The 14,280-nt window shown below is 48.8% G+C and overlaps 1 protein-coding gene across 1 annotated transcript in view; it reads right to left on the bottom strand.

The window, feature by feature from the left end:
• XRN2 (5'-3' exoribonuclease 2) overlaps positions 1-12,879 on the bottom strand; it is a 61,122-nt gene extending 48,243 nt beyond the window's left edge. The window contains exon 1 of the mRNA XM_035101263.2: positions 12,699-12,879. Coding sequence (XP_034957154.1) covers positions 12,699-12,773 — 75 coding nt within the window. The 5' untranslated portion in view covers positions 12,774-12,879. The remainder of the gene's footprint in view (positions 1-12,698) is intronic.
• Positions 12,880-14,280: the final 1,401 nt, after the last annotated feature.

The following is a 14,280-nucleotide window of genomic DNA, read 5'->3' as shown; positions in this document are numbered from 1 at the left end:
TCCAAGGAGCAAGGCGAAGGATCCAGGAACAAGAAGCAAGGCAAAGGTCCACGGGGCAAGAGCAAGGCGAAGGTGAAGCAAGGGTCCAAGGAGCAAGGAGCAAGGCGAAGGATCCAGGAACAAGAAGCAAGGCAAAGGTCCACGGGGCAAGAATCAAGACATCGGCAAGGCAAGGGTCCACGGAGCAAGGATCAAGACGTCGGCAAGGCAAGGGTCCACGGAGCAAGGAGCAAGGTGAAGGCTCAAGGAACAAGAAGCAAGGCGAAGGTCCAAGGGTCGAGGAGCAAGGCGACGACAAGGCGAGGGTCCAAGGAGCAGGAGGCCAGATGCAACCAGGCAGGGATAGCGTTGCTGTGGCAAAGAGCTGAAGGGAAATGCTGGGCTTTTATCCCTCCCAGCTCTTGCCACCAGGTGCAGAGAGATCTCAAGTGGCCTCACCTGGGTGACTACTCCTTGCCTCTCCAGCACAAGCTGAGGACTTCACCTGTGTGGCCACGCCTTGCTTCTCCAGCACAAGCTGAGGCAGGCCCCAGTCCTGCAAAGCACTACAGGCCCCAGAGCCTGACTCCTGCCCATACTCCTGACACTTCATAGATGTGTCTTGTCCTGAGTTTCTTCTCCCTGGTTGATTGTAGACTGCACCTTGGTTAATTTTTTTGTTCTATGTCATATTTGTCTAGTCTTTTCCCCAGTTGCAGTTCCAACTCTGGCCACTGGCATCACTGTTCCACTCTCTTTTCTTCAGTTGTCTTGGCGCTCCTTCCCCCCTCAGTTTATATAATTCCCTTGCAGTTCCTATTTTGACCTCGGATGTCACTGTTCTCTATTCTTCTTTCTTTTGATTTTGTAGTCTCTCTTTAAGCGCTCTCCTCCCCCCCTTTCTTATTTCCTTTTTCTCTTAATAGTCCCAACTCTTCCTTGCTTCACGCTGCTCTATCTTTGTCTCAGGTAACATTATAGTCTCTTTTTACTTTAAAATACAGTTTCAGATGCAAAATGTCTCTGTTGTGGTATGCGAACTCCTCCTTCTAGCCTCCACTGTAGTTTCTTTATTTTAACGTTCCTTTCTGCTTTGGAGGCTTTTATTTCAGCCACTCTTTTCTTCCCCTTGGTTTACGAGTGGTATATAGTATTCTCCTTTGCAGCAATTCCTTTAATACTTCTTCTCTTATAGCTGAACTCTTTTTCGTTCCTTGTGCTGTCATTTTACAGAGCGGACAATTTCCTTCTCTCTTCCATTCCCCCCTGCCTGGTTTTTAGTCCATTTCACTTTACTTTGGCACCATGTATTTATCTTTTATCCTCTCTTTTTAGTCACTTTATTGGTCTATTGCAGGCCCCCCCAAACTTCGGCCCTCCAGATGTTTTGGACTAAATTCCCATCTTCCCCGACCACTGGTCCTGTTAGCTAGGGATCATGGGAGTTGTAGGCCAAAACATCTGGAGGGCCGCAGTTTGGGGATGCCTGGTCTATTGCATAGTATTCCTTTACTTTCAGCACCAAATGTATATTAATGGGTTAGATATTATTTGGAAGTTTTACCGCTCCAACCCAGGCTTCGGGGCTTCTTGCTGGGAGGCGCTTGCTTCCTTTGCGCCTGGGTCTCTCCGCTCTCTTGCTGTCAGCTGGAGAATGCCAAGAGTCCCGTCTAACGCTGCTGGAAACTTTCGGCTAAGGGTCACCCCCTCAGCCTTTCTTGGAGTCACGCAGCCCTTGTTACCCCCCAAAAGCCTCTCCAAACAATCGCTCCACCACGGAGCTCGCATGGAGCACTGCCATCGCGGAGGCGGTAAAAACCGGAAGTCCTCCTTTCCTACACTTCAAACAAAGCTTTTCTCACTATATGATTAGTAAATCATCTGTGCGCTTTTATTTAATCATATCCTAAATACCCGTGCCACCTGAAAACTTTGTCTCAGCCTTCCAAATCCAGCACCTCCGTATCTTTGAGAAGCATCCAATCTTTCAGCCAGACAATACATGTGGAATCGAAATATATTCTAAAATCTGGGAGCCCAAACCCTCCCTTTTCCCAAGGTTCCTTTATCAATTTAAATGTGACTCTTGGCTTTTTACCTTGCCATATGAAAATAGATAGATCTCTTTCCCAACCCTTAAAACATTTTGTGCCTATAATTATTGGGACTGTTTGGAAAAGGAAGAGCACTTTTGGGAGGATTGACATCCTTATCATAGATATTCTGCTCCATAAAGATTGGGGTGCTCAAGACTTCATGAACACCATGACAACCATAAGGCTGTCCCAAAATGTCACTGTCCCATGCATGTGGTAAGGTAAAGGTAAAGGGACCGACTCTGGGGTTGCGCGCTCATCTCGCATTATTGGCCGAGGGAGCCGGCGTATAGCTTCCAGGTCATGTGGCCAGCATGACAAAGCCGCTTCTGGCAAACCAGAGCAGCACATGGAAACGCCGTTTACCTTCCCGCTGTAGCGGTTCCTATTTATCTACTTGCATTTTGACGTGCTTTCGAACTGCTAGGTTGGCAGGAGCTGGGACCAAGCAACGGGAGCTCACCCCGTCACAGGGATTCGAACCGCCGACCTTCTGATCAGCAAGCCCTAGGCTCTGTGGTTTAACCACAGCGCCACCCAATTTAAGATCTCTCTACTGAGCAAAAGGATGGTGGTGTGATAGTGGGAACGGTGTTGTAGATAATAACTGGCAGTACCAGGATTTCGGACAAGAGTATTTCTCAACTCTGCTTGAAGATGCTAGAGCAAGGGTCGGCAACCTAAGGCCCATGGGCCACAAGCGGCCCACAGGGATAGTTTAACCGGCCCATGGGCTGCCCCCGAACCAAGCCGCCCACTCGATGAGTCCGTGTGCTGCGCTAAACCGGCACAGTGTGGTGCGGGGACTTGCTTCTGCGGCACCAGAAATTGTGTCTGTGCATGTGCAGATGCCGGAAATAATGTCTACGCAGGTGTCAGAAATCGCGTGCGCGCGCATGCAATCTGGCCCACGGAGGGATCTGCGCCGGAGTGAACCAGCCCAGGCGAGGTAAACCTTGCCGATCCTTGTGCTAGAGGCTGAATCTGGGATCTTTCATATGCATAGGAGACACTCTATCACTGGGGGGGGGGGGAGTCAACTATTCACTTGAAACCGTGGGATCAGATTCTTAAGGTGAAAACCCAGATCTACAGATGTATTATGCCTGCAGCCATCCAAGGCCCTGCAGCTCTTCTGGAGACACCTGGCAGAGAAGACAGAGGGTGTATCTGGTAGCTACTTAGCAATGCTAGAGAGCCAAGCTCTGGTTAAGGTAATGCCTCTTTAAGTTCTTCTTCTAACTCTCAGCTATGCAATGCCTATTTAGGTGTTCAGACCTTTGTTCTTCTCTCCTAGGGATTCACACTGGGAGCTGTTCCCATTCTTCTGCATCTGACTCAGCCTTAGCAACCTGGATATCTGCTACTTATTACTTAGCAACTTGAATACTTATTGCTTAAGGCTGCCACCACAAATCAGTTTCCACCAGACCTCGTTCAGATCCCACATGCTCACATTTTCCCCAAAGGAGCTTATGTGCATCTTAGAATCATAGAGTTGGAAGAGACCACAAGGGCCATCCAGTCCAACCCCCTGCCAAGCAGGAAACACCATCAAAGCATAAATTATTACATCTGCAATAAGCAACAAACAGAATGTGCAGGAACTAAACCAGCGGTCCCCAAACTACGGCCCGGGGGCCGGATGCGGCCCAATTGGCCTCCCAATCCGGCCCGCGAAAGGTCTGGGGATCGGCATGGCCATTATGCACTTTTAAAAAAAAAATCCCAGTGAGAGCCATTTTACCCCCCTGCGTCACCTCTTCCTCGCCGCCAGGAGCCTGCGCTTGTCCTGAGCGCAGCAGCAGCGCCACGGAAGGGAAGCATGGCACAGGCTCCTCCTGGGCGCCGCCTGTGGCCGCTCCTCCTCACGCTGCTCCTCCACGCAGGCCCATCTAGGCTAGTGGCATCACGTCTCTCTCCTCCTCCGAGGACTCAGCGCCGCACCTCCTTCTCCTTTCCCCTGCGCTGGGTTCCGCTCAGTCGAGCTTCACCCACCAGTGCATGCACAGCTCTTGCTGGTCCTGCGGTGCGTGCGCTGGTGGCGAAGCTTGACTGAGCGGAACCCAGGGCTGGGGAAAGGAGGAGGCGCAGCGCTGAGTCCTCGAAGAAGAAGAGAGACGCAGCGCAGCCTCTCAGCCCGGAGGAGAAACCTTCCCTCCTCCACAGCTCGCTTTAAAGCAGCGAAGCTGGGCAGGAGCCGGGCTGCTCGTTCCTCCCCGCCCCTTTGCTGCCTCCCCCAACTGCGGCTCCTGTGCCTGCACTTGTGAGAGCCAGCAGCGGGACAGGAGCCTTTTCGAGCTTTCAAGAGCAGGCAGAGGAGCCCAGGGAGTGCCCAGGAAGGCGGTGGGAAAAAGCGGCGCTGCGCCTTTAAGGGACTCTGAACGGAGCTCCTGGCTCGCCCCGCCTGCCTCCACTCAGCTTCTTCCGCTGGGCTGCTTCAGCTGCCTCGGCTCCTCAGCCCCAGAGCCCAGAGCCCAGTCCAAAAGGCAGCTCCGCTGACTTTTCTCCTCCTGGCTCCACAGCCCTGGGCAGCAACAAAGGAGACCTGCCTAATCTGCCCTAGGACCCCAAAATATCAATCTCCCGCTGTGTGTGTGTGTGTGTGTGTGTGTGTGTGTGTGCGTGTGTGTTCATCCTGGTGTTTACCTCATTCATCTCTTAAGGCAGCTGGGTCTCCCCCACTCTCTCAGTGCCAGGCTAAGAGCTCACTTACTTTGCAGTAAGTTCAACGGGAATCAGGTAGGGCTCCCCATGAAACATGGCTAAAGCCATTTGTCTCTTCCAATGTTTTTTATGATGATCAAATTCAGTTTTAAACTTTCAGATACAAAGTTCCCCCTTCCCCTCTCCAGACGCCAAAGACCAGTACTGTACAGTTATAGTTTTTTGCCATCTGTTTTTAGAGCAATACTGTATTATAAAGAATTAATGGTGTCACTTTGGACTGCCTTGAATGAATGTGGCAGCATCTCCCTCCTTGAACCCACACCCCCAGTCTTCCCTCCGTGAAGGCAGCATCTCCCTCCTTGAACCCACACCCCCAGTCTTCCCCCCTTGAAGGCAGCATCTCCCTCCTTGAACCCACACCCCCAGTCTTCCCTCCTTGAAGGCAGCATCTCCCTCCTTGAACCCACACCCCCAGTCTTCCCTCCTTGAAGGCAGCATCTCCCTCCTTGAACCCACACCCCCAGTCTTCCCTCCTTGAAGGCAGCATCTCCCTCCTTGAACCCACACCCCCAGTCTTCCCTCCGTGAAGGCAGCATCTCCCTCCTTGAACCCACACCCCCAGTCTTCCCTCCTTGAAGGCAGCATCTCCCTCCTTGAACCCACACCCCCAGTCTTCCCTCCGTGAAGGCAGCATCTCCCTCCTTGAACCCACACCCCCAGTCTTCCCTCCTTGAAGGCAGCATCTCCCTCCTTGAACCCACACCCCCAGTCTTCCCTCCTTGAAGGCAGCATCTCCCTCCTTGAACCCACACCCCCAGTCTTCCCTCCTTGAAGGCAGCATCTCCCTCCTTGAACCCACACCCCCAGTCTTCCCTCCTTGAAGGCAGCATCTCCCTCCTTGAACCCACACCCCCAGTCTTCCCTCCGTGAAGGCAGCATCTCCCTCCTTGAACCCACACCCCCAGTCTTCCCCCCTTGAAGGCAGCATCTCCCTCCTTGAACCCACACCCCCAGTCTTCCCTCCTTGAAGGCAGCATCTCCCTCCTTGAACCCACACCCCCAGTCTTCCCTCCGTGAAGGCAGCATCTCCCTCCTTGAACCCACACCCCCAGTCTTCCCTCCTTGAAGGCAGCATCTCCCTCCTTGAACCCACACCCCCAGTCTTCCCTCCATGAAGGCAGCATCTCCCTCCTTGAACCCACACCCCCAGTCTTCCCCCCTTGAAGGCAGCATCTCCCTCCTTGAACCCACACCCCCAGTCTTCCCTCCTTGAAGGCAGCATCTCCCTCCTTGAACCCACACCCCCAGTCTTCCCACCTTGAAGGCAGCATCTCCCTCCTTGAACCCACACCCCCAGTCTTCCCTCCATGAAGGCAGCATCTCCCTCCTTGAACCCACACCCCCAGTCTTCCCTCCTTGAAGGCAGCATCTCCCTCCTTGAACCCACACCCCCAGTCTTCCCTCCATGAAGGCAGCATCTCCCTCCTTGAACCCACACCCCCAGTCTTCCCTCCTTGAAGGCAGCATCTCCCTCCTTGAACCCACACCCCCAGTCTTCCCTCCTTGAAGGCAGCATCTCCCTCCTTGAACCCACACCCCCAGTCTTCCCTCCTTGAAGGCAGCATCTCCCTCCTTGAACCCACACCCCCAGTCTTCCCTCCTTGAAGGCAGCATCTCCCTCCTTGAACCCACACCCCCAGTCTTCCCTCCTTGAAGGCAGCATCTCCCTCCTTGAACCCACACCCCCAGTCTTCCCTCCATGAAGGCAGCATCTCCCTCCTTGAACCAACACCCCCAGTCTTCCCTCCATGACCCCACACCCGAGGGAGAGGTGCACCCGTGGGGGGCTGAGCCGCCTCTCAACAACTCTGGAAAATGGAAAATGGAGTCTCTGTCCCTCCGGACTCTCTATCTCTGCTGCGCACCCAGAGAGAAACATGGGGTGGGGTGGGGCACGGCAGGCGTCCTTGTGCCACCCCAAAAAATAAAAAATAGTCCGGCCCAGCACAGGGTCTGAGGGGCGGTGGACCGGCCCCCGGCTGAAAAAGTTTGGGGACCCCTGAACTAAACACTTGATCAAGAACAGGGCCACCTTAAAAGTTAGCTAGCAAATAAAATTATACCAGATATTAAACTCTGGCCATTTTCTTGAACATTTGCAAGTCCTTGTAGAAAAACTGTCAAATCATGCAACTGGAAACTTTTCACAAGCAAGAGGAATTGTTCTTAAAATTAAAACACTTTGCAGGCGGCAGAGGCAATAATATATAGCTAGGAAGAAAAACAACAATATAGTTTATGTTTGCAGAACGTCCCCCAATTTTATGAAGCGGATAAGCAACTACCTGCCATTTTGTAAGTCTTTCATCTCTCAAGGACTGCAATCCCATATGCACTTATTGGAAGAAATGCAAAAAGAAAACACTAAGACCTATTCCAATGTATGTAGTAGGATTGGTCCACTCATTTGTGTCACTCACAAAGGAATTAAGAGGCACATTTTGCAACTGGGGATGGTTTACTTGCGACCAATTTGAGTTGTCTTGTTGCAGGAAATGCAACTGACATCTCCACCGTCTAGGTGCGTGCCACAGTGCGAGTCAGCTGGCTGGCGCTGCTGCACAACTTGAGAGTAAAATTGCCACTGCCTGTGCCAGCTGGCTGGCAAGTACAACATCCACCCTCAGAAGACCCTGCCACAATAGCCTGTTAGTGGCCAAAGACCGGGAGGGGGGGGGGGAGGGAAGCATTTGCCTGCCAGCAAAAGGAAGATTCTCTCTCTCTAATGTGCCTGTGGAGGTGGTGGGACCAAGAGAAAGGCCTCCCCAAAAGACGTCAAAGTCTTAGCAGGCTCATATAGGAAGATATCATCCTTTAGATAGCCTGAACCCAAACCATAGGGCTTTGTGGGTCATAACCAGCACTTTTGAGTTCTGCGCAGAAATAGATAGCAAGCCAGTAAGCTGGTTTATCAAGGAATTTCCATTCTCCCTGTAACACTGCCTGGCTGTGAGTCATGGAGGCCACTCCCTGCAAGGCCCTTTCCACCTGGCCTAGGGGACGGGACCCAGACTCACCCAGCTCTACTAAAGAGGATCCTAGTGAGACCGGAGGGACATCGCTATGCCTGACAACAAATCCTAATTATTGGATTCTTTTGCCCCATCTTTTTGTGGGATGCAAAGTGTTAAGTGCAGTCAAGTCACAACAATCCCTAGATAGTCCACTTGGAGGACTGAGGAGGAACACATGACTAAGCCTAGTTTCCTGTTCCTCCACATGCTAATTAGATGGGAAAGGTGGTAGATAAATTCTGAAGGAAGCCACCATATCCCTCTCTTACTCTCTTGGACTTCTTCACTTCAAGGACTCAACATCTAATGAGGATTCTGTCTCTAGGCTTCCAGCCAACAGAGAGAGATGAGATGGAGTCTCACTTCTTATAAGTGAACTTCACAATGTATATATTACTTTTTACCTAAGCAAGTCTACCTCTTGAGTATGCTGTATCTCAGGAAGATTGTAAGTAAACATCTTTTATACTTTTAAGAGCATTGTGTCATGTCTTTTCTTTTAAGAGGGATAAAGGGGAAAATACCAGGAAAATACACTTTATTTTAGTGGCTTAAATCAAGCCTGCGCAAACGCTTTTCTGCTGTGCATTTTGCAAAGGGGGAATGTTTTTACTCTGCTAAAGTTTGGTGCTTGCTAGCGCAAGCGGGGATAGGACATATTAAACAATATCTCCTCATCCACATTCCTGAACATTCCCACACTTTTTGTGCCTGCCAAACAGCCATGTCATGCTTATTATATTTTATTCTCTTGTCAATTATGCTGTTTTAAATGTGCATTTTATAATTGACTTCACTTAGCAACTTTTTAAATGTTTCAGATGGTTTGTTTGTTTGTGTTAACTTTGTGTTAAATATGTATTCTGTAATTGGCCTCCTTTGTAGTGTTTTATTTTGAAATCTCTGAGATGGTATTTTGATTTCCTGTTTATTATGTTGCTTTGAGTGTGTACTTTATATATTACTTTCTTAAGAAATGTTTGATTCTGGATTGTTTTATTGATATTTAATATGCTGTAAACCACTTTGAGATTTTTCTTACAAATATAAAGCTGTATAGAAATTTATAAATTAAATTAAATTAAATAATTAATTAACTGGATCCAGTCAGCAATCTGGCCAGAGATGGATGCAGCTGACACACTAGTTTTAAATGTGCAAATGCACTCCTGGCTACTGCTAGAACCTGGGACCCTAAGCTCAGTACTATTGTTGTTGTTAAATTTGTATACCAACCTTTATACAAAGATCATAGGGCAGTTAACAACATAAAAATATAAAATGAGAACACAAAATACATTTATAAACCCAATAACCCCCCTTCCACAAGCATTTAAAGGACCACAGAATACTCAAAGGCCTGACTAAATGAAACGTTTTCACCTGTCAGCTTGTCCATGTCCTCAAGTCTTACCAACTGAAACTCATCCAACACAATAGGACTAGAGACAATGCTCTATACCAGTGTTAGAAATTCAGGTATATAAGCTAGTCAGTCAGTCAGTCAGTCAGGGTATATAAGCTAGGTGACAAATGCCTCCTTAAACCAAGGTTACAATCACCAAAATGGAATATCTAGTTGCCATTTTTGGGCAAAACAACTCTAAAGTATTTTTTTTCAAATGATGAACTGACTGTGATTGATTATCAGTTAAACATCTGGCTGGTTCAGATGACAACTTTGAGCTAGGTTAAGAACTTTGAGAACTTAAAGAAGAAAAGTCATTTGATTCAGGGATAGTTCACATATATATTGGCCTACTAGCTGGCCCGGCCACGCATTGCTGTGGGTAATCCCTGTGATTCCCCCCACCCTGTCCTGATCCATGACGTATCCTGCCCCTCCTCCCTCCAACCCCCTCATCCCTGTGTTTCGGTAGGATACCCTTCCCTCTGTTTTCCCCGGGGAGTGTTGTCCCCTTCCCCCTTGTATCTCCATACATTTTTATATATTTAGATTATTATTATTTTTGAAATAAGAAGATGAGAAGCAGAAGTTATTGTTTAATTTTATTTTTGGGGGTTGTCATTTATTTTGGTGGGTATTGTATGATTTGGGCGTTGTGTGTTTTGGGGTTTTTTTGTGTGTTTTTTTGTTATTTGGATTTTCTAATTTTGGAGTAGGTGACCCAGAGAACTACTTGAATAATCCCGACCGGGGCGGGGCGGCGGAATCAAATAGCGAAGACCCAGAGCTGCCTAGCAACAGAAGGCGAGTTCCGAAGCTCCCGGAGCTGTTCGGTTCCATAAAAATCCCAGGAAGTGGCATGGGGAACGTAGGAGATTGTAAATCAAAGGGGGGGGGCGGCCACTGCAACTATCCGAGTACTTAAACTGGGGAGTGAAAGTGCATGGTTGACTTTTTTTTAAAGACGCAGAGGCTTGCAATCAGTCAAAGTATAAAGCAGCCATCCCCAAACTTCGGCCCTCCAGATGTTTGGAACTACAATTCCCATCTTCCCCGACCACTGGTCCTGTTAGCTAGGGATCATGGGAGTTGTAGGCCAAAACATCTGGAGGGCTGCAGTTTGGGGGTGCCTGGTATAAATCCTAGGTTAAAAGGGGCATGACTGCCCTTACTTAAAATGGCCGACATAGCCTCGCATATGACACAACACCCGCTAAATTTTAAAGTAAAAACCCCTTGCCGTGCCCCCAAGTGCGTTGCTGTGGGTTATCCCCCCCCCCGGGCCTAGTGGGGGCCTGGCGGCCTGGCAGGGGCCTGCAATCTGGGCACTCGCCCTCTCCCTCCTGAGCCTAGCAGCCTGGCAGGGGCCTAGGGGTCTGGTAATGGCTGCCTTGGTGGTTTCAGTTGCTTGGTTGATGATGTCATTATTTGGCGCCGTCCTTCAGAGCTTTTGCTGGTGACCCGGTGCAATCTGCCTTTCTATTGGATGCTGCTGGAGTCTTCAGAGCTTTTGCTGGTGATGTCTAATTTGTGCGCCACTTTTTTCTGTGTTTAGTCACTAAGGTATGAAAGCTGTGCTTTTTTGGAAGAAAATTTATGTCAGATCCCTCACTGATGGGCAAGGTACGCTTTGTCCTAATTTGATGCAATTTGGTTCAGCGGTTACAGAGAAAGGCTGTGACCTCTGCACGCGCAATGCCTACATTTATATATATAGAGAGAGATACCTACCTCTTTTTCTTAATGGTGACACGGACCATTTATAACATACTTCCTAACTGTGAACAGGGCAGTGGGGTGGGGTAAGTGCAGACAAGCTACAACAATTAAGTATAATGTGATTCAGTGCTCCTGCTCAGGCTGCACAGAAAAAGCATTCTGGTTCCTCGAATTCATTCTAATAGTGCAGATAAAATATAACCAAGAGAATTCTATAGAATGTGGTATTAGTGTGTGAAAACAGTCAAGATCTAAGGATCCCCAGGCACACACCTCCAGATGGAGATGATGTCAGGCGCCATCTTCACTTGTTCGCAAGTGGCAGATAGTTAGGTGCAAAATGTGCCTGGTACCTGGCTAATTTCAAACACTGCTCTGGGCACCAATTGTGCTTCATCTTCTGTAATAGCCGAGTCAAGATGCTGGTAAATGCAAGTGATTTTTTTCCCCCTCAAAGCATTCCGCAAACAAGTCTCAGTGAGATACCACTTCTTTTAGGCCAGACTGTGAAAGGCCCCAAACTACCAGAAAAACTCTGCCAGATGACACAATGAGGATGTAATGGAGGCAGCAAAGTACGCCTTTTTTGCTGCCTTCAGTGCCACTAGATATGCTTGATGATGAGTCTTCAAAGTTTTCGATTGCATTTGACCGGAGTTTTCCTCCACTCCCATTCAAGCAACCTCCCAGCTTGTTTCCTTGCCCTAAGTTCAAGTGGGCTCCACAAAGTGGGAGAGGGTGCGCAGGGGTTAACATGTATAGTACAAAAACCATAAATTACAACCAAAAAACCTTAAGCATTCAGTGGATGAGGAACATTAAAAGCAACATATGCTCAAACCATCTTGCCCCAGTGAGCAAGCCGGCTGCTGAATTCTGCAGCAGCTGAAGTTTCCAAACCGTCTTCAGAGGCAGTCCCACATGGAACTAACCTAACCTAGAGGTTACCAGAGCACAGATGACAGACGTTAGGTATCCATGTCCAGATAGGGGTGAAGGTGGGCCACCAGCAGAAGCTGATGGAAGGTAGTCTGCGTCATGGAGGCTACCTGAGCCTCAAGCAACAGCCAAGGATCCAGAAATACTCACAAGCTACGTACCCGCTACTTCAGAGGGAGTGTAACCCCATCAAGGCCACCTCCCATCCATCTGTTCTAGGGAACCGTGGGTGCTAAGGTCAAAGCAGGCATCCCCAAACTGCGGCCCTCCAGATGTTTTGGCCTACAACTCCCATGATCCCTAGCTAACAGGACCAGAGGTCGGGGATGATGGGAATTGTAGTCCAAAACATCTGGACGGCCGAAGTTTGGGGGTGCCTGGGTCAAAGGGCAACGTCTTACACTACGCATCTTCAGGACTCAAAAGCGCTGTATCGCCACCAAGCCTTATTGTCGCTTAAGGAAAATTGGTTCGGGAGTGAAGGCTCAAAAGCGCGCTCAAGTCTGCGGAAGAGGCTGCTTTGAGGCTAAAAGTTTCTGAGCATCTGCGCTGCGGACAATGAGAAGCGCGCGCGCCGCAGCAGCGAGTCTGTTTTCGCGCCCCAGCAGCCGCGCGCGACGAGGCGCCAGGCAGAGCGGAAGAGAGGCAGCCCGAGGGGGGTGGGAAGGGGGAGGCGCGGCCTCGCCAGATGCTCCACGGCCCCCTCCCGCCCGGGCCCTTCCCGCCTTCCTCAGCCTGGGCCTTGGGTTTAACAAGGCCACAGAGCCAGGGCCGACCGCGCCGCGTTACGTAGCCCCTCACCGCCCGCCTCACCTTCTCCTCAATGCAGGACACGATGATGGACGGGTACTTGCGGCTCAGCCAGCGGAAAAAAGCCGGAACCCCCATCGGACGGCTCTCGCACTGTGTACAGCCCGGCGGGACCCGCGAGGTATCGAGAGGCAGGAAACCGCGAAGGCTACGGAGCGCTTCCGGGTTACCAGGTCAGGGCTGCCATGATGTTTGGCGGGGGGGGCGGGGCGGTGGCGAAGGCGGTAAGGAACAAGGCCGCGGCGGAAGGATGGGCGCCTTTGAAACTTCTGCTCACGTGACCGGCGACCTAGCTTTACGCCTCCATCTTGGAACCTGGTGGGAACATGCGCACAAAGAGAAAGCGAAGGTGATGAAAGCGCGGCAGTGGGAGCATGCGCACTTCGAAGGGCTCGTGCGTCTGAATGCTTTGCGTGCGAGTGTTCCAGGGAGAAAGAGAGTGAGAAAGACTATCGAGGGAAAGTGAAGGGCGAGGAGCTGGAATTCATATTTCATGAAATTTATGGGAAGAAAGAGGGGGAAAAGATTCCTATTTATTTGTATTTATTTGTATAATAATATCAGGATAGTTGTAGTCAATAGATGTAAAAAAATCAATTTATAATTTTAACATTATATATTTTATCAAAGGCTTTTTCAGCATCTAAACGGTATATAGTGGTTGCATAGAAGAAGAAGAAGAAGAAGAAGAAGAAGAAGAAGAAGAAGAAGAAGAAGAAGAAGAAGAAGAAGAAGAAGAAGAAGAAGAAGAAGAAGAAGAGGAGTTTGGGTTTGATATGGAGGAGCTGAGACACCTACTGCTCTTAACTACTACACCACACTGGCTTCACCCTTGCTTTTTAATATTTGCTTGGATTGGAACCCTTTAGCTTGTGCTATTGGACAACACAGGGAGATCTATGGAGCAATCTATAATTCAGCTGACTATATATTGGTTTTATTTGCAGGTGATATTCTTTTGTTTATTTCTAAGCATCATATTACTATCTGAAGAAGTGTGCATGCACACGAAAGCTCATACCAAAATAAAAACTCAGTTGGTCTTTAAGGTGCTACTGAAGGAATTTTTTTATTTTGCTTCAACTCAGACCAACATGGCTACCTACCTGTAACCGTCATATTACTGTTCCCTGTGGCTAGCTCTCTTGATTAGAGTGTGGTGCTGATAACACCAAGGTTTGACCCCCATACCTTCATGGCAGGGGGTTGGACTAGATGACCCTCAGAATCCCTTCCAACTCTACAGTTCTATTATTCTATTAGCCAATAGGTGAAAATTTGCTTACCCATACATTTAAGGAATATCAATTCCACATTTGTTCCAAATCTAAATATTTAAATATTTAGGTATGTAAATATTTAAATATTTAGGTATGTAAATACCAAGAGATATAACTCAGTTAATAACATATCTATTTAGTTTATGAAGTTTTTAAAATTAAAAACAACGCTCAAATAGATTCAGATATATTATGTGAAATGGCTGTCAGTGCCTCATATGACAAAACTTAGTTGGTCTCTAAGGTGCTACTGGAAGGAATTTTTTTGTTTCGACCAAGTCAGACCAACTCTGCTACCTACCTGT

This window comes from Zootoca vivipara, chromosome 8 (assembly GCF_963506605.1).
Source record: "Zootoca vivipara chromosome 8, rZooViv1.1, whole genome shotgun sequence".
Classification (NCBI taxonomy): domain Eukaryota; kingdom Metazoa; phylum Chordata; class Lepidosauria; order Squamata; family Lacertidae; genus Zootoca; species Zootoca vivipara.
The sequence above is the reverse complement of the archived record's forward strand: the minus strand, read 5'-3'. Positions and strand labels throughout refer to the sequence as shown.